Source organism: Crocodylus siamensis, chromosome 1, assembly GCF_052110815.1.
Source record: "Crocodylus siamensis isolate JL-2025a chromosome 1, ASM5211081v1, whole genome shotgun sequence".
NCBI lineage: Eukaryota > Metazoa > Chordata > Crocodylia > Crocodylidae > Crocodylus > Crocodylus siamensis.
Genome location: NC_143395.1, coordinates 265,035,439 through 265,057,619, shown reverse-complemented (window position 1 = coordinate 265,057,619; position 22,181 = coordinate 265,035,439). Strand labels below are relative to the sequence as shown.

Sequence of the window (22,181 nt, the reverse complement as noted above, 5' to 3'; positions counted from 1 at the left end):
GGAAAGCCACAGCTGCGACAGAACTCCTAGCTAGCTACAAATATCAAGGACAATAAAAAGTCCTTTTTGACATATAGATTTCATAGACATTAGGGCTGGAAGGGACCTCGGGAGATCATCGAGTCCAGCCCCCTGCCCAAAGGGCAGAAAGTCAGCTGCGGTCATACGATCCCAGCAAGATAAGCATCCAATTTACTCTTGAAGGTGTTCAATGTAGGTGCTTGAACCACCTCCGCTGGCAGACTGTTCCAGACCTTGGGGGCTCGGACAGTAAAGAAATCCTTCCTTATGTCCAGCCTGAAACGGTCTTGCAGGAGTTTGTGACCGTTCGACCTCGTCATCCCTTGGGGCGCTCTGGTGAACAAATGTTCCCCCAGATCCTGGTGGTCACCCCTGATAAACTTATAGGTGGCCATCAGATCACCCCTGAGCCTGCGCTTTTCCAGGCTAAAGAGTCCCATGGCTCTCAGCCTGTCATCGTAAGATCTGTTTTCCTGACCTCTGATCATGCGCGTGGCTCTCCTCTGGACTCTCTCAAGCTTCTCCACATCCTTTTTGAATTGTGGAGGCCAAAACTGGACGCCGTACTCCAGCTGCGGCCTCACCAAGGCCGAGTACAAGGGGAGAATGACGTCCCGGGATTTGCTCGAGAAGCATCTATGGATGCAAGCCAGCGTTTTGGTCGCTTTACTAGCCGCGGCATCGCATTGGAGGCTCATGTTCATCTTGTGGTCAATGATGACCCCCAAGTTCCTTTCTTCTGTAGTGCTATCCAACGTAGCACTGCCGAGCCTATAAGGATGCTGCAGGTTTTTCCTCCCAAGGTGGAGAACCTTGCATTTTTCAGTGTTAAACACCATCAGGTTCTCGTCCGCCCATTTGCTGAGCTTGTCCAGGTCAGCCTGGATCACCCGCCTATCTTCTGGCGTGGATGCTTTGCCCCAAAGTTTGGTGTCATCAGCGAACTTGGCCAGTCCACTCCTGACTCCAATGTCCACATCATTAATGAAGATGTTGAACAGGATGGGTCCAAGGACAGAGCCTTGAGGGACCCCACTGGTCACAGGGCACCACGATGAGGGACTGCCATTGATTACAACCCTCTGGGTCCGACCACGGAGCCAGTTTCCCAGCCAGCGGATCGTGGTGGAACCAAGGCCACAACTGGCCAGTTTGGCCAAGAGGTGATCGTGGGATACCAGATCAAAGGCTTTTCTGAAGTCAAGATATATGACATCAATCTCTTCTCCCTTGTCCAGGTGATAGGTCACCTGGTCATAGAAGGAAATGAGATTGGTCAAACAAGACCTACCCGCAACAAACCCGTGCTGGTTATCCCTTAGGATGTTAGCCTGGGCCAGTCCCTCAAGGATGGCCTCCTTAATAAATTTTTCTAAGATCTTCCCCAGGATAGAAGTCAGGCTAACGGGCCTGTAGTTAGCCGGATCCACTCTCCTCCCTTTCTTGAAGATCGGCAGCACATTGGCCTTCTTCCAGTCTTCGGGCACTACACCAGAGCGCCAGGAGTTTTCAAAGATCCGTGCCAGGGGCTGGGCTATGACACTCGCCAGCTCCTTGAGTACCCTGGGGTGCAGATTATCAGGGCTGGCTGACTTGAAGGTATCCAGCTTCTCAAGGTGTTCCTTCACGAGGTCAGCATTGATGGAGGGTAGGGGATCCCCCTCACCCAGATTTCCCTGTCCCATAGCAGGCATGGGCATCCTGTGTGACTGATGAAAGACTGACGCAAAGTACCTATTTAATAGGTTGGCTTTTTCCTGGGCGTCAGTTGCCCCATCTGGTTTAGCAGGGGTCCAACATTGCCCTTGCTTTTCCTCCAGCTCCCCACATACCTGAAAAAGGACTTTTTGTTGTCCTTGATGCTTGAAGCTAGTTGGAGTTCAGTTGCAGCCTTGGCTTTGTAGGGAGCCAGAGGAAAAGCAAGGGCAACTTTGGACCCCTGCTAAACCAGATAGGACAACTGACAACCAATGCCCAGGAAAAAGCCAACTTGCTAAATGGGTACTTTGTATTGTTCTTTCGTCAGTCCCATGCGACACCACTGCCCACTACGGGAGGTCCGGGTCAGGGAGATTCCTTACCCTCCATCAATGCTGACCTCGTGAAAAAACACCTCGACAGGCTGGATACCTTCAAGTCAGCTGGCCCTGACAGTTTACACCCCAGTGTACTCAAGGAGCTGGCTAGCATCATAGCCCAGCTCCTGGCACGGATCTTCGAGAACTCCTCATGCTCTGGTCATAGAATCATAGAAGTAGGGTCAGAAGGGACCTTATAGATCTTCAAGTCTGATGCCCTGCCAGGGCAGGAGGAAAAAACAAAACAAAACTGCGCTCAAATGATCCCAGCTAGGTAGGCATCAAGCCTCCTCTTAAAGACCCCCAGCGTAGGAGCCAGCACCACTTCCCTTGGAAGGTGGTTCCAGATCCTAGCCGTCCTAACTGTGAAGTAGTTCTTACGGATGTCTAATCTAAACCTACTCTCCAACAACTTGTGGCCATTATTCCTTGTTATGCCAGGGGGCGCTAGGGGAAACAAGGTCTCTCCCAAACCCTTCTGGTCCCCCCTAGTGAGTTTATAGACTGCCACCAGGTCCCGCTTCAGCCTTCTCTTGTGAAGGCTGAACAAGTGCCCAATGATTGGAAGAAGTCCAACGTGGTGCCTATCTTCAAGAAAGGAAGGAAAGTGGATCCAGCAAACTATAGGCACATCAGCCTGACCTCTGTCCCGGGGAAGGTCTTAGAAAAGATTATCAAAGAGGCCATTCTTAACAGACTGGCTGATAGCAACATCCTGAAGTATAGCCAGCATGGGTTTCTTGCAGGTAGGTCTTACTTGACCAATCTCATTTCCTTCTACGACCAGGTGACCTATCACCTGGACAAGGGAGAAGAGATTGATGTCATGTATCTTGATGTCAAAAAAGTCTTCAATCTGGTATCCCATGATCACCTCTTAGTAAAACTGGCAAACAGCAGTCTCAGCCAGACCACGATCTGCTGGCTGGGGAATTGGCTCCATGGTTGGACCCAGGGAGTCAATTGTCATTGTGCCCTGTGACCAGTGGGGTCCCTCAAGGCTCTGTCCCTGGGCCTATATTATTCAACGTATTCATTAATGATGTGGACACTGACATCAGAAGCGGACTGGCCAAGTTTGCTGATGGCACTAAACTCTGGGGAAAAGCGTTCACACCTGAAGACAGGAGGGTGATCCAGGCTGACCTTGACAGGCTCAGGAAATGGGCAGATGAGAATCTGATGGCGTTTAACACTGAAAAATGCAAGGTTCTCCAACTTGGGTAAAAAAACCCTGCAGCATCCTTACAGGCTCAGCAGTGCTACGCTGGCTGGCACTACAGAAGAAAGGGGCTTGGGGGTCATGATTGACCACAAGATGAACTTGAACCTGCAATGTGATACTGCTGCTAGTAAAGCAAGCAAAACGCCTGCTTGCATCCACAGATACTTCTCAAGTAAATCCCAGGACGTCATTCTCCCATTGTACTTGGCCTTGGTGAGGCCGCAGCTGGAGTACCACATTCAGTTTTGGGCTCCACAATTCAAAAAGGATGCGGAGAAGCTTGAGAGGGTGCAGAGGAGAGCCACACGCATGATCAGAGGTTAGGAAAACAGACCTTATGATGAGAGGGTGAGAGCAATGGAACTCTTCAGCCTGGAAAAGCACAGGCTCAGGGGTGATCTGGGGGCCACCTACAAATGCCTCCATGACTGTTTCAGGCTGGACATAAAAAAGAACTTCTTTACTGTCCGAGCCCCCAAGGTTTGGAATAGATTGCTGCTGGAGGTGGTTCAAGCACCTACTTTGAACACCTTCAAGAGACATTTGGATGTTTATCTTGCTGGGATCCTATGATCCCTGCTGACTCCCTGCCCCTGGGGCAGGGCGCTGGACTTGATCTTTGAAGGTCCCTTCCAGCCCTAATGTCTACGAATCTATGAATGAGCTACCATGCAGTAATAATAAGCTACTGTGCAGTCAGTGTCCTCAAAAAGCTGTTCAGGGACCTTGCTGTAGTAACTCTGGTTACTGCACAGTCATTTAGTACTTGCATCTTGTTACTACTGCACAGTAGCTCATTGTTACTGTGCACTAGTTCATTGCACAATCAGTGTCTCGTGTAGACGCAGCCACTGAGAATGTCTACATGTGCGTTAATACGCTTTTCCTAATGCGCAATATGAGGTATTAAATAAATGTGCATTAGGCTATGGTAATGCAATGTAGAATAACTTCCCACTTTTTACGTGATGCTTAATGCATAGTAGCCTATTCTGCTGCGCATCAGTGTATTAGCACTTTTTTTATGTGCTGTTTTAATGAGCAGTAGAATAGACTACTGCGCATTAAAGTGCACATGTAGACGCACCCAGTAACTACTGTAACAGCCAAAATGAAAATCATAAATTAAAACTTTAAATTGTTTTGACTTAAAATCCATTTTTGACATTTCTTGTATCCGGACACTTCATTTTATACTTTTGTAAACAGAAATACACTTTAAAGCTCTTAAAAAAAGGTTTACGCAACTCCCAGATAAGTGAAGAATCTAAACCCCTTCAAATTTCAAGAGTGGTATAATTTATATTTATATGCCTAGATTGGTATATATGCCTTAATTTTTTTTAAACTTAATCAACTCCAAATATCCAAGGGGCTTTTCCCACTCCCACCTTTTTATTGGTGGCTGAAGTCTTTTTATGAGGTCTTAGTCAAACTATTCTGAAAAAAAAATTCACACAGAGTTGCAGTTTTTATTTAAGACAAGTTAAACAAAAGCCTTGGATCTAAATCCTGGTCTAAACCTTACTGGAACTAATAACTGCTTGAGGCACCTTTGCCCAAAGGCTTTTTATTATACTTTATCTTAACACTGTTACTTCTTATGAAGTACAGTATATCTTAACAGGCCAAAAACAATTCAATAATTAGGAACAAGGACTTATTTAGACTTATGAAGTTCTTTTTTCCCCACCAACAGTTTACCGTATGATTAAAAAGTTAATGCCAAAATGAGCAATGCATTTTTTTCACTTGATAAAGTGCAATTCTTTTAGCATTCATAAACAATGAATCAAATTAAACCCCCCACATTGTTTTAGTATAAAAACATGTATACTATTTCAGTAGCTTCCTAAATGAGAATTAACTTCACTTTACCAGGCGATCTGCAAGTAGCTTAGGCCAGGGGCACTTAACCTCCAGCCCTCAGGCCAAACCCAGTCCACAGAGCTTTGGAATACAGCCTATGGGTCAGGAAATTTAGCAGTGGGAAGCAGTGGCAGTTAATACTTTCATCCCTCCCTGTTGCCAAAATCCTAAGCTCCACATAGCTGGGCCACACCTCTCCCCAAGCAGGGCCTGATTGGGGCTCAGCCAGATCCCCTACTCTTCCTAGAGCCAATGGAGCCAGGCCATGTCCCTTTCTTCCCACAAGGTTGGGCCATGCCCCTTCCCCCTTTGCAGCTGGTTAGGGGCCAGCCCACACCCCCTTCTCTTCCTGCTATCACAGGGATGGGACAGCCCCTCTTCCTTCCACCTGGCCAGGTTGAGGCTGGGCCACATCCCCTTTCTCTTATGAGGTCAGAATACACACTCTCTCCCTGTGAAGCTGGTTAGGCTATGGCCTGCTTCTCCTAGTCATCATGGGGCTGGGTCAGTCCCCCTTCCTTCCAGCCAGGTTGGGGCTGGACTATGCCTCTGCCCCACCCCCACCTGGGCTGGACTGGAGCCGGGCCAAGCCTCTTTCCCCACACAGCTGGATTGAGGCCAGGCCCCCTGTCCCCATCTTCATGGGCATCCAATTGAAACATCCAGCCTGTGGAGGGACCGAACTGGACTCTGCCCATCCAGTCTGCTGGACAACAAGGTTCGGCACCACTGGTCCAGACAGTTTTACTATGATATTATGTTGTGGATGACATTAATACTGAGACTGAAGAAGGACATCTAGTATATTCTCAGCTAAAGTCTTACTTCTGTTATTTTGTCTTCTCCAGCTCTGCTCATTTACTGACTCTCTCTGATACCTCAGACTATGCACCGTTTTTATAATTTTTTTTTTTTAACATCTACTTCTGTTCACAGCTGTCCAGAAGTGACAAGAGCTGAAGAATTACAGCAGGAAGTTTGGGAACCAGAGCCTTAAGTTAGAGTGAGTAACAATATAGCAGTGAGCATAGCAGAGGATAGCCAATTGCTGGCAAGCAGCTCACCTGTTAAGTAACCAGGACAAACACATGGTCTATATACACTTGCCTCAGCTGCCAGAAAGCAATCATCACCTCCAACATGCTCAAACACACGCACAGCCATTTGCATCTGGAGGTTCCACTCGGAAGCTGCTCCAGAACTATATCTTGTCAGCAAAACGTTTTAGACTGGGCCTTAATAAAGAATCCATGGTGCTCTTCAGTTCATATTATAATGTGGCATAAGGAATAGGACAGGGGTGTAGGTTGTAGCCGTGTTGGTCTAAGGACATATGCAGATGAAGTTCTTTGGGTAAATCTGCTATCTTTTATTAGACCAACCCAAACAGTTGGAAAAATTCTTCTTTGCGAGCTTTCGGATATAAATACCCTTTGTCAGGCTGAGGAAGCATCTTCAGTTGGTGTCTGCTCTTCCTGGATGCATGTGTGCATACCAGCTTCTGGATTCTTTACTATTCAGTCCATCCAGGAGGAGTATGCTAATATCAAAATTATAACAATAACAAAGCTGTTGGAGCACTTCTAGAGCTAAATTAAAGGCCTCTACTCAGTTACCTCCTTGAATAATATGGAGCTTGGAGCAAAAAGCATTCCAAAGCCTTCTGACAGGCCTGGTAACAAATAAAAGGAGCGACTCAGGAGAAGGGTGAGATTTCTACAGGGAACCAGATTCTCTGCTTGAAGGGAGGGACTGTGCTGGTAAATTTACATCTGATACACATATTCCTTATCCCACCATCAAAAACATCTACCCTATTGGATATTCTTTTCCCCAGGTATGCAGTCCTAGACAGACATTAGGAAGTGAAAGATAATGGGAAAAAAAAAACGAACAGGCGAATGGAAACAGTCTTGCCAGAAAAGATGCAGGCATGTGAAAAGCAGGCTATGGACTTACACATTTACACCAATGCAAACAAGAAGCAAAGAGATGACAAAACCATAAATCAGTTTAAGTGCTTCAAATTCAAAAGCAAGTTATCCCTAGAAAACTCTTTAGTAGAAATACAATGGTGTAAGTTATACCAGTAGTGTAGTGGGTAAGTAGTTGTCTGTCTCCATCCTGGGGGAACCATCTGCTGTGGACCTATCTGGCTATTTAGATGCTTCCCCGAACACCTAGTTTCTATCACAAACAGCTACTTCTGGACAGCTCTATCTGTCTGCTTGGGATCCCAGTATAATTTACCATGGCATACAAAACATGTAAATTACAGCTATTGTAATTATATCATATGTCCAGACCGAGTTTTATAGAGCCTGATCAACATAGCTGACACTCAGCTCTGGTCAGCACACTAAGAAGATAAATCATTTTAAGATCACTTTTAAATTCACACTATTCATTAACTGAAGCCTGTGTACAGAAATTTACACCAAAAACAACTCCAGTTATACTGAAATAACTAATAATGTGAAGTCACAGTTAGCTATTTTAGTTTCATTTGCCAGGTAGACAAGATTGAATTCTCCTCACTACTACCTGCAATTCTCAGGCAGGTGCATTTTTTAGCTGAACAGGAATGAGATTTCCCATTGTGTAAAAATTCAAGTTTTCCAAAATTGTGCCTCAGTAGAAAACAGGCCTTTTGAAATTTACAATGAAACAGGAGAGACACCTTGCATCCTCAAGAAGCTAATAAGCTTGTAGTTAAGGCACTCTCACCTGGGATCTGGAAATCCCATATCAGGTGCCGCCTCTTACAGATGTCAAAAACCACAGGTGAGTGCTCTAACCACAAGGCTACTGGCCATTTTGGTTAGGCAGCCACTCTCCTTCTCATTTAATTCCATCAGAAGCATTAGAAACCTTTCTAACACATTTCATCTCAATGACATTGCCACAAAACACTGCAACTTCAACAAAAAGATTCCTATCAGACCTAGACACTGGCTCCTTCCCAGAAGTTCCCCAGTTGCTGCTTTTGGAGTGGCTGTTCCCCTCCTATCCCACACATTCACAAGATCATCTCACATTTGGTGAATGATAAATGTAAATATGATTTTAAGACATGTTTAAAGCAGTGATTTTCAACAAGGGTGCTGTGGCACCCTGAGATACTATGACAGTCTTTGAAGGGTGCGCTGGGATAGAGGAGACAAGATAAGCTCAGGTTCCAATGAGAAACATGTAGGCTGTTCCCTTGCAGCTCCTCCTCCTCCAAGTCACTGCAGCGCAGGCTTTCCCTGCCAACCACTCCTCCTCCTTCTTGGCCCCTCTCGTCAAGGAGATAAGCAGTATAATAAATAAACTAGTTTTTTAAATGCACAGAAGTTGTAGAGGGTGCCTCCAGAATCAAAAAGATGGAGAACCACTGGCTTAAGGGTTTTACTGAGAAAAGTGACTATAAAAACTAAAAACCTTACTCAACCCTTCCATTCCAGGTGTGCTGGTTTAGACTCTAGGTCTATGTCCAGACAAGCAGGGGCATGCAGTTGGTGGTGCCACAAACCACATGTTGGGAACATTAAAATGTGCCTCGCACTGCAAATTTATCTTCTAATTTTGGTAGCAAAAAAAAAAAAAAAATCCTGGTAGGAAAAAAAAAAGCATCAGGAAAAAGCACAGCGTGACACACTGGGAGCAAACATGCAACAGCAAACATGGAGGCATGGTTCTCCAGGGAGATGCTCTGGCTGCAAAGTTAGAAATGTAAAATTTCTGGCAATTTTGAAGCCACAGGGGAAAAGAAAGGTTTTTTCCCATTTTTTCCTGGAAAAAATGGAAATTTGGGGAAAAATTGAAATAAATGAAATAAATATTTTCTTAGCAGCCTTTACAGATCTAAATTCACTTTGCTACCTTAAGAACATAAAATGTATTCTGTATAACTTGGTTTGCTCATAGAATTATCATGTTTGGTGTATTTATTACATTTAAAAGTATATTTTGTGCAGACAATAATTACAAATTTACTAATTGAATTTACTTTAAAATGTTTTTAATTTGTGTTACAAATGGAGTTACAAGCTGCGGAACTCTAAGGAACCTAGCATCTCTTAGTTTTTGCCAGTTTATGCGAAGCAGGCAAAAATTAAAGTTGAAAATAGAAGAAACCATCAACATTAGAATAAACAAAGAAAAAGTTATTATGCATTGCGGACTTAAGGCTTCCCCACAGCGTTAAGCAGATACATAAGGTACTCATTTTTAGAAAAAGAACTGAGAAAAAGAGGGGAGTAAAACCGAAGACTCATTGAATACAAATTTTGCTACATGAAACTTTGTCTAATCAGTCTCATTTTCTGAGCTATCACTATCAGAAGTTTCTGCTTCTTCTGATCCTTCATTTTTAGCATCTTCATGGACTTCTTAAAACTGAAATTTTGTCTGGATTGAGAAAAGCTTCTCTACTCTTCCACATGTTAGTTTGTTTCTTGATTTGGTGTGAGTATTTCCAAACATAGACCGGTTTCTTTCACATGCTGCAGATGATGTAGGAATCTGAAGCAAGGGAGAAACAAGGGGGGTCAGAGGCTGTGTCCTGTAAAGGCCTTGCCACCATCTTGCAGGAAGAATATGCTTGGCACTAGTCCCAGACTGCATTCCCAAAACAAATACCTGAAGATGTTCTGTATTCTGCAACATTTGAAAGTACCTTTCCAACATCAAGTCCTAAGTGTGTTGCTTGTTTTGCAATCCAGTCAGATGCAGTAGCAGTGTCATCATCACTAACATTTCTGCCTTTGAATCTTGGATCCAAGAGATTTGCAGCAGTATGAATTTATTGGCAACAAATTCTTCACATCTGTTAAGAAAGTCTTTAACTTTTCTTTCTTCCGTACTTGTAAGCAGAGATACACTTAGATTCTCAAAAACAGTTGATTTTATCTGGGCCATTTCATAAGGAATGCCTGACAAAAGTGCACTGTCTGATTCAGATGCAGTGATTGCTGAAGAAATTCGCTTTATAATCTTCACAGAGTTCTGCAGCTGAACCCAGAAAACATCCTCATCAAGTACAGTGTTCCTTACGCTTCTGGATACTTTATGATCCTCAATTATTACTGTTTCTTGAAGAGCTTGTTTTTTAGTAAACTTTCAAATGAGATCACCACTCCACCCCATCTAGTTTTACTTCAGTTTGAGTGTTACTATTTTATTCTTTGCATTCTTTTCTTCCCGCTTCTTCTTAAAGGCTGCAGCTACAACGAGCTTTTACATCTTTTGTAACTTTTTTTGCTCTTCTATAGATCTTCTGCAGTGTCCAACTTCATGATATCATTAAGAAGCAAGTTTAGCCCATGGGATGCACATCCTATTGCAGTAATATGTGGATATTTATCCATTATGATCTCTCAAGCTGCTTTCATGTTACTTGCATTTTCAGTCAGCAAAGCAAATACTTTACCACTCCCAATCTTCTGTAGGACTTCACGTATTTCACTACTGATATACTCTGCAGTATGCCTGTTCTCTCCTGTTTCAATGCTTCTGTAACAAACTGGTTTGTTATTACAAAGTTTGATTCCTTCTCCCCACACATTTGTCCATCCATCCATAAGTACAAGACACCGTGCTTCATTGATTTTTCCTCGCACAGACTGCATTACACATTCATACTGTGACTCTAAGAGGCTTGCTCAAAGAACGTCTGCTGGGAAACAGGATGATGGCCTTAGTAATTTAAAAGCTTCCTGCCAGTATGCATTTTCAGTTATTGACAATGGCGTCCCAGAAGAATGCATTGTTCTTGGTCAATTTTTTCCTGATCTTCAGGTGTCATCTTGTCTACAAATGAAGCCATTGGTTGCAATATTTGGTTACTTGAGGATGTTGATTGGACAACCCTTTGCGATGCTGATGTTATAGAACCAGCAGCAGCAGTAGGAGGACTTCTAGATTGAGAACGTTGGAAAGAGCTACTTGCACTTTCATCATCATGATCCACATCCTCCTCACTTACCATATAAGGATGTGTTTGGTCATCTTTGTAGCATTTGGAAATGCATATTTCTTTTGACAGTATTTGCAAATCATTTTTTTTTTCTCTCAGAATAACTTACAGTGTGGAAATGCTTCCATATGCTAGAAGTTGGTTGCACCATTTTGCTGAGGGAGAAAAAAGAAAAACATAATTTAGTGGCTAGCTTGCAGATATAAACACTAAGCTATAGTATGTACAAATTTAGTGATGGATGGATGGAGAGGCCTCCTTAGAGTTAACTGTGAACAACTTCCCTGCCCTGCAGGTTTCACCTCACTGCTAAGGTTGGGCGATTTGTCACAAAATATCAGATTAGTAGGAATTCAATTATGAATTACATAGGTTATGAAAATATACTAATGCAGCTAAAATATAGTTTAATATACTGAATTCAGAGAAATTTAAACTCTTACCTTTCAATAAAGAAGTATACTTTCTTTCCACTCCTTTGTGCTGCTTCTGTACTTCTCAAGGTCACAGGGCCAGGAGGAGGCAGGCTCTGTTCAACTCCAAAACCTTTAGACTTGCTCCGTCTCCTCTCCTGAGGCTTTTGAACAAGCAGGACAATAAGCTCCTTGTTTCTAATTTATACAGGAAGGAATGGATGCTGCTGCCAGTGTCCATACCCAATCCTTTGAGGCCTAGTCAGGAGGAGAGGAGCAGATCTACCAACCTCTAGATCAAAAGTCAACAATAGAGGAAGTCCACAAGGAAAGAAGGCACTGAATCCTTCTTCCTTCTCTTGTAAAAATGGCAGTGCCCCCTGGGGGCAGAAATGCACCTTGCTCTTGCATCTGAGTTGTACTGTACTGCTTGTCCTTGGTGTACAGAAACTGTAATGATCTGATACTGGAGATAGCCTCACATAAAAGTCTTCCTATTAAATAGTTATTAGAAAAGATTTTGGGGGAGTAAAAGGTAGCAATATATGAACACCTCATCTTAAACATGTTATTCATCATTCTAAAAGAAAATATTTCATAAGAGTTTTGAACAAAACTGGAATTTTTCTGTCTTTTTCCCCCCCTTGGGCCTTCACATCTCTAGGCAAAAACTATTTTGCCACTGCAAGCGCACACCCCTGCACATCTGGACATGACCTAGGGATGCTGACAGATTGGTGGGGGAGAGGTGGGGAACCACAAACAAATCAGTGCCTTACTGGAAGAGGAACCACATCAGTCTGACCCGGCTCCCCAATGTTTGTAGAGTTTTGTGTGCTTCAGTGGGGCTTTTTGGCACTTTTATCTAATAATTGACTGAATCTGGTTTGATTCACAAAACAGATATATAATCCTATTGTGGCATTTTACTTAGTTTTCAGAATAGAGTTATATTTACATGATTATTACTTTACAACAATTTGCTTAGTATTTTACTAGTAAGAGCCTAAACACTTAAAAAGTTTGCTGTAGAGAAAAGTACAGTAATTCATGCTTTGGTTTCAGAAATGGGTGGGCTGAGTGGTGTTTCTTTCAACTCTACCAAAGGAAATACTAAATTCTTGTACACATTTACAGACATTAAAAAGAAAACTGCCTGTTTTGCTTCCCAAGAGCCTTTTATCCTTTAGAAACTTAAAGAAGAGATGAAGCAAAGCTTAAGTGACCTCTAGGTAGCTGATTATAGAGAGATTTTTATACAACAAGGATAAAGGGTAGATGCAATAGATTTTACTGTTATTTTTTTTTCTGTTGAAGCATACCTGGAGCATGCACTGAGATACCACCCCTTCTGGAATCTCAGGGAAACGTTGCCGGAGGTCTTGGAGTACCTGCATATCGAGTTGCTGACTGCCCTGCGCCATGCCAGACTGATGATGTTCTGGATTCTCAAGAAATGGAAGTCAACAGGCCTTCCAGTGATTATGATCTTCTGATGCTTCAGGCATTTTCTACAATACAAAAAAAATAGCAATCACATCATTAATATTTAATGTACAGTCCATCTAAGGTAAAGGAAAAGCTCTTTTTCTCTTGCCCCAACTAACATTAATATATGATTTACCAATTTCTATAATTAAAATGAGATGGGCCTGGTCTAAATGAAAGTTGAGAGAAAGGACTTTATTACTGAGAAGTGATGGGAAACCATAATAAGGTGTAAATCACACAGAGGGAAATGCAATAGGGCAGTCTGCAAAGCATCTTCAGAGCTTACATACAAATACTAGGAGGAAGGAGATATAGGAAGATCTACGATAAAGAGACATGACAACTTAATTAACATTACTTGGTCGAATATCATGACTGGAGTATCAACACTGAAGGGCATACCTTTTTCTGCCTATGCCATCTAAACCAGGGGTGCCATGACGCATGAGGAGATAAGCAAAGTATGAGAATACAAACAGATAAGCAGATAAGCCAGGCTCAGATTTGTCCCTACCTGGAGAACCTCCAACCCCTTCTGCCCAGCCCCTGTGTAAGGAGGTAAGCAGTATAATATAAATTAGTTTTTGAAATTGGGTGTCATTCAATTCACAAAAGTTATGGAGGGGTGCATCGAGTCCAAAAAGGTTGAGAACCACTGGTCTACACTAAATGAGAACAGCAAATATACTGAGGGTATCTAGCTGAAGATGAAGGCAGAAAAGAATAGTAATGATGTTACAATGTTTGTTTGTTTTTTACACACTAGCAAAACAGAGAAGATAAGCAGGGCATTTTAAGCATTTTAGGCATATACAAATATATAAAATTTATATAATAATTTTAGCTTCCCTGTTGAAAGGAAAATACAGAAACAAAATTTCCTGCAATTTTGTAATATGTAAGGGACAACTTTCTGTTTCAGAAGGTTGAGGAAACCACTCTGGGGGTTATCTACCTTGGATCTGGCTCTGACCAGAAAGGACAAACAGATCATGATTCTAAAGCAAGAAAATAAGAAGAAGAGAACAAGGACACTGGACTTAAAAATAATAGATATTAATCAACTCAGAAAAATAATAGGTCCCAGGAGTAGATGAATTAAAAAACAAACAAAACAGAGTCTGGCAAGAGATTTAGGACATAAAATGGGAGGCTCAATGTCAAACTATTCCAACACTGGAAAAAGATAAATACCACAAGTTGATATGGCCATGCAAGAAGCTTCTTAGTGATCTGGGGGAAGGCGGAGAAAATAAAAGACAGACAATGGAGGGTCAGTAAGAAGCATACAAAGGAACAACACAAATGTGTAGGAACAAAATTTATGGATGTCAAATACAAAAATACAAGTTACGACTGGAAAATGACTTTAAAAATAACAAGTGTTAGAAGAGAGATCCTGAAAACAGTAGGTATGCTGCTAAGTGAAGGTGAGCTTTAATGCAAAGGTGCAAAACTGCTAATATTGCTTCAATCTTCATAAAAAAAGACTGCTACCAGCTGCATAGAAAAACTAAAACAAAACAGGCAAGACCACAGAGGACTGGAAAACTGCTTAGCATAGTGCTCATTTTTACAATGGGGAAAAAGAAAGGCCTGAGGAAGTACAGACCAGTAAAGCTTGAATTCAGTACTTGGGAAGTAAGTAGAGCAAATGATAAAACACGTAATTTGTAAATATCTTGAGGATGAAGTCATCTTTGTTAGTCAACATGAATTTGTTATGAACAAATCACACTAAAACAACCTGACTTCTGCTCTGACACAATAGCAAGTTAGGAGATTGCAAACATTATAAGGATAGGATCAGAATTCAAAATGTGCTCTAGACACAAAAGTCAATGATGAATACAAGCCCTACAAAAGTGGAAGAAAAACCAAATGCACACATACAGAATGGAGGTAGCTGGCTTGAGGCTTGACAGCAACATGACCAAAATGAACCTGGGGTCCACAGCTGATCACCAGGGGAGGGGGGTTCCATTTCCCACAGGAAAACAGAAAAACACACGGATTTTTCATTTTAGCAGAGAAACATGTGGATCTAGGAATTTTCAAAAGAGCTCTCTACAGGCTGACAGAGTGCCAGCCTGCAAGGGCCTGGGGAGAGCAGGAGGAGGGCAGTCAGGCAGGGGTGCCATGTGCATGTACATGCTCACACACATGCATGGCCACCAGGAAGCCTGGAGAGCAGCTCCCACAGGCAAGTCTGGAGGGCCCAGGAGAATGGAGGATTGAGGCCCTGATCAGGACAGAGGGAATTGGGCAGGGTTGGGGCTGGGGCTACTGCCCAGTCCAGGCAGTGCATGGCTGGGCAGCACAGCTGGAGCAGAACTCCCTGTGGTGGGGGACAGGTGCAGGCTGCCCGCTGTGGATTCAGGCTACCCGCCCTGCTGCCCTCCTCCCAGGGCCTCCGCAATCCAGTGGGCAGGATCTGGTGGGCCAGGGCAGATCAGAGCCAGGTGGGGAAGCTCCTTGCCACTGCAAGTCCTGCACCACCCTGGTGAGGCGCCCCCTGCCCTTCCGTCAGAAGCAAGGGGCAAAATTCCGCACAACCATCCCTGCAGATGCTAAGTGGACAGGGGGCGCCTTGCCAGGGTGGTGCAGGGCTTGTAGTGGCGGCACCAAGCTTTCCCATCCAGGTCTGCTCTGGCCTGCAGTACCACATCCTGCCCGCAGGGCTGCAGAGGACCCAGGGGAGGGCAGCACGGTGGGGAGCCTGAGTCCGCAGCAGGCAGCCTGCACCTGCCCCCCACCATGGCTGCCCATGGGGAAGGGGGAGCTGGTCTCCACACTCCGCTGTGCTGCAGCAGCCACCACCTCTAATGGATGGAGGCTGGAGTTCGGGTGCTGCTGTGGAGGGCAGGGGGCTGCAGATTGGGTCCTGGCCCTTTAGTCCTGGCAGCTGGGGACCCCCTCCGGCAGGGTTGGGGGGCAGGAGCTGTGGGTGGGGAATTAGGGTAACCAGCAGGGCCCAGGGTGCTATGGCTTGGGAGTGAGGTGAGCAAAAAGGGCAGTAGGAGCTCTGATTTTCCATGATAAAAAATTCAAAATCAAATACCAAAATTTATAGGTACTTAGAATTTATTTTATTACAGTGATTGAGGCACTGGTAGGCTTCCAAACTGCTTTAAAATTTCAACTATGTCAATAAAACATTGTGTTCACTTGATACCTCTATATATAGTGGTGTTTCATTTTAATTACAAATTTTGGGGGTTTTAATCAGAGAACTTGCAATTTTTAAATAGAGAAAACCAAGATCCCTGCTGATCCCACAACCAGCTTAAGTCAGAAATGTGATACTGATGCAAAAATAACAAATGCAATATGGGATACATTAAGAGAAGCACTGTATGCAAGGAAGTGCAGGTGACAGCACCACTTTACTCAGCACTAGTTATGAGTGGTGTCAGCTGGAGTACTATATTCAGATTTGGGCAGTGCTTATTAAAAAGGAAACAGAAAAACTGGAAGGGATCCAGAGGTGAACAATGAGAACAATTAAGGGGTCAGAAAGCAAGCCATATGAAGCAAAAACAAAGAAGTTAGTTATGTTTGCTTGGAGAAAAGGAGAGTAAGGTGGTGGTGGGGGGAGCTTTCAAGTACGTGAACGGGTGCCAAAGAGATGCAGAAATATTATTCTTCCTTGCCACCAAGGGCAGGATGAGAAGCAATGGATTTAAATAAACATGACCCCCAAGTCCCTTTCATCTGTAGTGCTAACCAGCGTAGCACTACCTAGCTTACAAGGATGTTGCAGGGTTTTTTTATCCAAGGTGGAGAACCTTGCATTTTTCGGTGTTGAACACCATCAGGTTTTTGTTCGCCCATTTCCTGAGCCTGTCAAGATTTGCCTGGATCACCCTCCTGTCTTCAGGTGTGGATGCTTTACCCCAGAGTTTGGTGTCATCGCCAATCTTGGCCAGTACGCTTCTGACACCAACGTCCATATCATTGATTAAGATGTTAAACTGTACAGGCCCTAGGACAGGGCCTTGAGGGACCCCACTGGTCACAGTGCACCAAGATGACTGGGTCTCGGTGACCACCTCTCTGGGTCCTACCAGAGAGCCGATTCCCCAGCCAACGGACTGTAGTGAGGTTGAGGCTGCAGTTAGCCAGTTTAGTCAAGAGGTGATCGTGGGATACCAAATCGAAGGCTTTTTTAAAGTCAAGATATACAACGTCGATCTCTTCCTCCGTGTCCAGGTGAAAAGTCACCTGCTTATAAAAGGCAATGAGATAGGTCAAGTGAGACCTACCTGCAATAAACCCATGAAGGATATTGCCTTCAGCTAGTCTGTTAAGGATGGCCCCTTTGATAATCTTTTCTAAGACCTTCCCCAAGATAGAGGTCAGGCTGACGGGCCTGTAGTTTGCCAGATCTACTTTCCTCCCTTTCTTAAAGATAGGCATGACACTGGCCCTCTTCCAAGCATCGGGCACTTCACCAGAGTGCTAAGAGCTCTTGAAGATCCGTGCCAGGGGCTGAGCTATGATGCTCACCAGCTCCCCGAGCTTGGGGGTAAGCCATCAGGGCCGGCTGACTTGAAGGTATCCAGTCCGTCAAGGTGTTCCCTCATGAGGTCAGCTTCAATGAGGGCAAGGAATCTCCTTCACCTGGGCCTCCCTGACCCATAATGGACAGGGCCATCCCATGGGACTGGTGAAAAACTGGCACAAAGTATTTCCTCATACAACTCTACTGGGAATGGTTTAGGAATAGCAAATCCTACATCTGTGCAAGAGATTGGACTATACAACTGTTGCAGACTTTCTTCACACTTACAGTTCTATAAATCCTGATTTCATAGACATTAGGGCTGGAAGGGACCTCGGGAGATCATCGAGTCCAGCCCCCTGCCCAAAGGGCAGGAAGTCAGCTGCGGTCATAGGATCCTAGCAAGATAAGCATCCAATTTGCTCTTGAAGGTCTTCAATGTAGGTGCTTGAACCACCTCCGCTGGCAAACTGTTCCAGACCTTGGGGGCTCGGACAGTAAAGAAATCCTTCTTTATGTCCAGCCTGAAATGGTCTTGCAGGAGTTTGTGACCGTTCGACCTCGTCATCCCTTGGGGCGCTCTGGTGAACAAATGTTCCCCCAGATCCTGGTGGTCACCCCTGATAAACTTATAGGTGGCCATCAGATCACCCCTGAGCCTGCGCTTTTCCAGGCTAAAGAGTCCCATGGCTCTCAGCCTGTCATCGTAAGATCTGTTTTCCTGACCTCTGATCATGCGCGTGGCTCTCCTCTGGACTCTCTCAAGCTTCTCAACATCCTTTTTGAATTGTGGAGGCCAAAACTGGACGCCGTACTCCAGCTGCGGCCTCACCAAGGCCGAGTACAAGGGGAGAATGACGTCCCGGGATTTGCTCGAGAAGCATCTATGGATGCAAGCCAGCGTTTTGGTCGCTTTACTAGCCGCGGCATCGCATTGGAGGCTCATGTTCATCTTGTGGTCAATGACGACCCCCAAGTTTCTTTCTTCTGTAGTGCTATCCAACGTAGCACTGCCGAGCCTATAAGGATGCTGAAGGTTTTTCCTCCCAAGGTGGAGAACCTTGCATTTTCCGGTGTTAAACACCATCAGGTTCTCGTCCGCCCATTTGCTGAGCTTGTCCAGGTCAGCCTGGATCACCCGCCTATCTTCTGGCGTGGATGCTTTGCCCCAAAGTTTGGTGTCATCGGCGAACTTGGCCAGTCCACTCCTGCCTCCAATGTCCACATCATTAATGAAGACGTTGAACAGGATGGGTCCAAGGACAGAGCCTTGAGGGACCCCACTGGTCACAGGGCACCACGATGAGGGACTGCCATTGATTACAACCCTCTGGGTCCGACCACGGAGCCAGTTTCCCAGCCAGCGGATCGTGGTGGAGCCAAGGCCACAACTGGCCAGTTTGGCCAAGAGGTGATCGTGGGATACCAGATCAAAAGCTTTTTTGAAGTCAAGATATATGACATCAATCTCTTCTCCCTTGTCCAGGTGATAGGTCATCTGGTCATAGAAGGAAATGAGATTGGTCAAACAAGACCTACCCGCAACAAACCCGTGCTGGTTATCCCTTAGAATGTTAGCCTGGGCCAGTCCCTCAAGGATGGCCTCCTTAATAAATTTTTCTAAGATCTTCCCCAGGATAGAAGTCAGGCTAATGGGCCTGTAGTTAGCCAGATCCACTCTCCTCCCTTTCTTGAAGATCGGCACCACATTGGCCTTCTTCCAGTCTTCGGGCACTACACCAGAGCGCCAGGAGTTTTCAAAGATCCGTGCCAGGGGCTGGGCTATGACACTCGCCAGCTCCTTGAGTACCCTGGGCTCCAGATTGTCAGGGCTGGCTGACTTGAAGGTATCCAGCTTCTCAAGGTGTTCCTTCACGAGGTCAGCATTGATGGAGGGTAGGGGATCCCCCTCACCCAGATTTCCCTGTCCCATAGCAGGCATGGGCATCCCGTGTGACTGAGGAAAGACTGACGCAAAGTACCTATTTAATAGGTTGGCTTTTTCCTGGGCGTCAGTTGTCAGTTGCCCCATCTGGTTTAGCAGGGGTCCAACATTGCCCTTGCTTTTCCTCCGGCTCCCCACATATCTGAAAAAGGACTTTTTGTTGTCCTTGATGCTTGAAGCTAATTGGAGTTCAGTTGCAGCCTTGGCTTTCCTGGTTTGGTCCCTGCAGGACCGGACCAGCGCGGAGTAATCCTCCTTGGAGGTGAATCCCGTCCTCCATCCTTTGTAGGCTTTCCTTTTTAGCCGCAGGAGGTCTGCTAGGTCTCTGGAGAGCCAGGGGGGCTGCTGTGCCTTCTTGCTGCCTTTCCTCCGTGTTGGAATAGATTTAGCTTGTGCACTGAGGATCGCTTCCTTGAGAAGCAACCACTCTTCTTGAACTCCCATCTCCCTGGGGTCATGGTCCCTGACGGCCTGACTGACTAGCCTCTTGAGCTTGTCAAAGTCGGCTTTTCTGAAGTCAAGGACTTCTGTGTTGCTGACTGACTTGCCAGCTTTACGGCGGATGGTGAAGGTGATCAGCTTGTGGTCGCTGTCACCCAGCTTCCCATCAATCACTAGGTCGCCGATTAGGTCATCCCCCGTAGCCAGTACCAGGTCAAGCAGCGCTTTGCCTCTCGTTGGCCCATAGACTTCTCGAGTCAGGTAGAGGTCATCCACGCACGAGAGAAAGCTTTGCGCCCGCTCAGATTAGCTGAGTGATCTTCCCACGAGTTGTCTGGGTAATTGAAGTCACCCATGACAACCAAGGTCCTGGAGCAAGCAGCCTCAGTCAGTTCCCGGGCGAACTCCTGGTCAAGCTCAGGACTTCGAGTGGGAGGTCTGTAGTAGACTCCCACTGTTGTGTCCCCTGTGCTGAATTCCCCACGAATTTTTACCCAGAGGGTCTCTAGCTGTTCATGCCGGTCGCCAACATCAGCTTGCAGGGACATGTAGCTTTCCTTCACATAGAGAGCTACACCCCCGCCCCTTTTGTCAACACGATCCCTCCTGTACAGGGTATAGCCCTCTATACCTGTGGTCCAGTCATGGGTGGTGTCCCACCAGGTCTCCGTTATCCCAATGACGTCATAATTTGTTGCACTGAGCAGGAGGATGAGCTCCTCCTGCTTGTTGCCCAGGCTCCTGGCATTAGTGTACAGGCAGGCAAGTGTGCCCTTGGGGGCTCTTGCCTTGCCCACAGATTGTGCCAGGGCTGGGGCAGGGGTGGGCTCCCTTAAGTGCCCCCTTAAGTGCCTTGGTCCGCTGGCTTTGCAAGGGCTGTTCAGCAGGCCAGCAGGGGCAGTAGTCCCCCCATCCCCCACTGGGAAAGCCCGGTGGAGCAGGTCAGCCAGCCTGGCTGAGAAGAGCCTCCTCCCCAGGGGAGAGAGGTGGAGGCCATCTCTTCCCAGCAGCTCGATGCCTCTCTCTCCAAAGAGCGGGCTGTGGTCATGGAAGCCAAAGCCTTCCCGATAACACCAGCGCCGCAGTCTTTGGTTCACCGCGTGGATCCTCCTCTCCCTCCTCAGCCCATAGCCCGAGCCTGGGAGGACAAAAACACCACCTGATACTCCTAGGTAGCCAAAAATCCCCTAACTTTGGATGGTGTCAAAGATCAAAGTCTTTGATTTCAGATGCTGAAGGCAGAAGGTCAGATGACAAAAGGTCAGAGGCTAATACAACAAACTCTGTGGTTGTAATTTATCCCTCTGTATTGACAGTGTTGCATATACACACCCCTATCTGTGCCTCGTTTCAAATCGCTTGAGCTTTTCATACAAAAGAGAGAAACTGGCCTTGACAGTTCAGCACGAGTTCAGCTGCTCACTGTTATCACCCACCTGCCCGGTCATAAATCCCCCTCCTCGCGCCAAGCCGGTCGTGCCGACCCAGGCTCGCAGGTCAAGGGTGCACCGGCGTTAGGGGCGCAACAGATGGGACACTAAACTGCTTGTCTCAGGTACCCCTTTGCCATAATAATAATAATAAAAATATTGCTAATTATTTACCTCCCAATGAAGTGTTGAATAGTTCAGAGAGAAATTCAAAGGCATAAAGTACCTATAGTAACAAGATTGGCTGACTTTAGTGAAGTTGTAAAATAACATACTATGCGCGCCATCCTGTGACCAAACAGAACCAGTACCACCCAAGTAAAAATAACTCCCCTTTTTTATGAAACCTGAGCAAACAAAGAAAGCACAAGTGCCAACTCATCAATTATTTATGATTGGCGTATAATAATTGGTCACCTGTGTCAAATAAAACTTTGAAGGAACTTCCGCCCAGGTGGAGAACCGTGTATACACTCAAGGCACAACAAATATTTCTCTCCGCCTCCGTATTTTTTTTTTTGGCGTACCCCCGTCTCGTCTTACCGGTCCGTTTATCTTTCTATCTTTGGCGTTATCTTTCTTATCACGAGCTCTTAGTAATCTGCAGACTGCAACGGCTTATATGAATCGCTCGGAAGCAACTGTCTTACCCACCCTGTAAATGCTGGGTAACATGATATCTGCATGCTGTAACTAAATCAATCAGCTCCTCTGCCTACGTTGCAGCACATCAGAAGCGTAAGTAAAATAAATCTTCTGTGAAACCATCACGCTGTGTTTAAATCATACAGACTCCTGCTCACTG

General features: G+C 45.4%; 1 protein-coding gene across 9 annotated transcripts in view; it reads right to left on the bottom strand.

The window, feature by feature from the left end:
- Positions 1–22,181, bottom strand: part of TAB3 (TGF-beta activated kinase 1 (MAP3K7) binding protein 3) — a 105,213-nt gene that overhangs the window by 30,047 nt on the left and 52,985 nt on the right. For 8 of the 9 annotated variants that reach the window (XR_016444063.1, XR_016444065.1, XM_090061837.1 and 5 more), the window contains one exon: positions 12,888–13,076. Coding sequence is in view for 7 of the 9 variants with exons in the window: in XM_090061837.1 (XP_089917963.1) it covers positions 12,888–12,989 (102 nt within the window). In the remaining 2 variants the exon portion in view is untranslated. The remainder of the gene's footprint in view (positions 1–12,887; positions 13,077–22,181) is intronic. The other variant, XM_090061880.1, reaches the window with a different exon arrangement.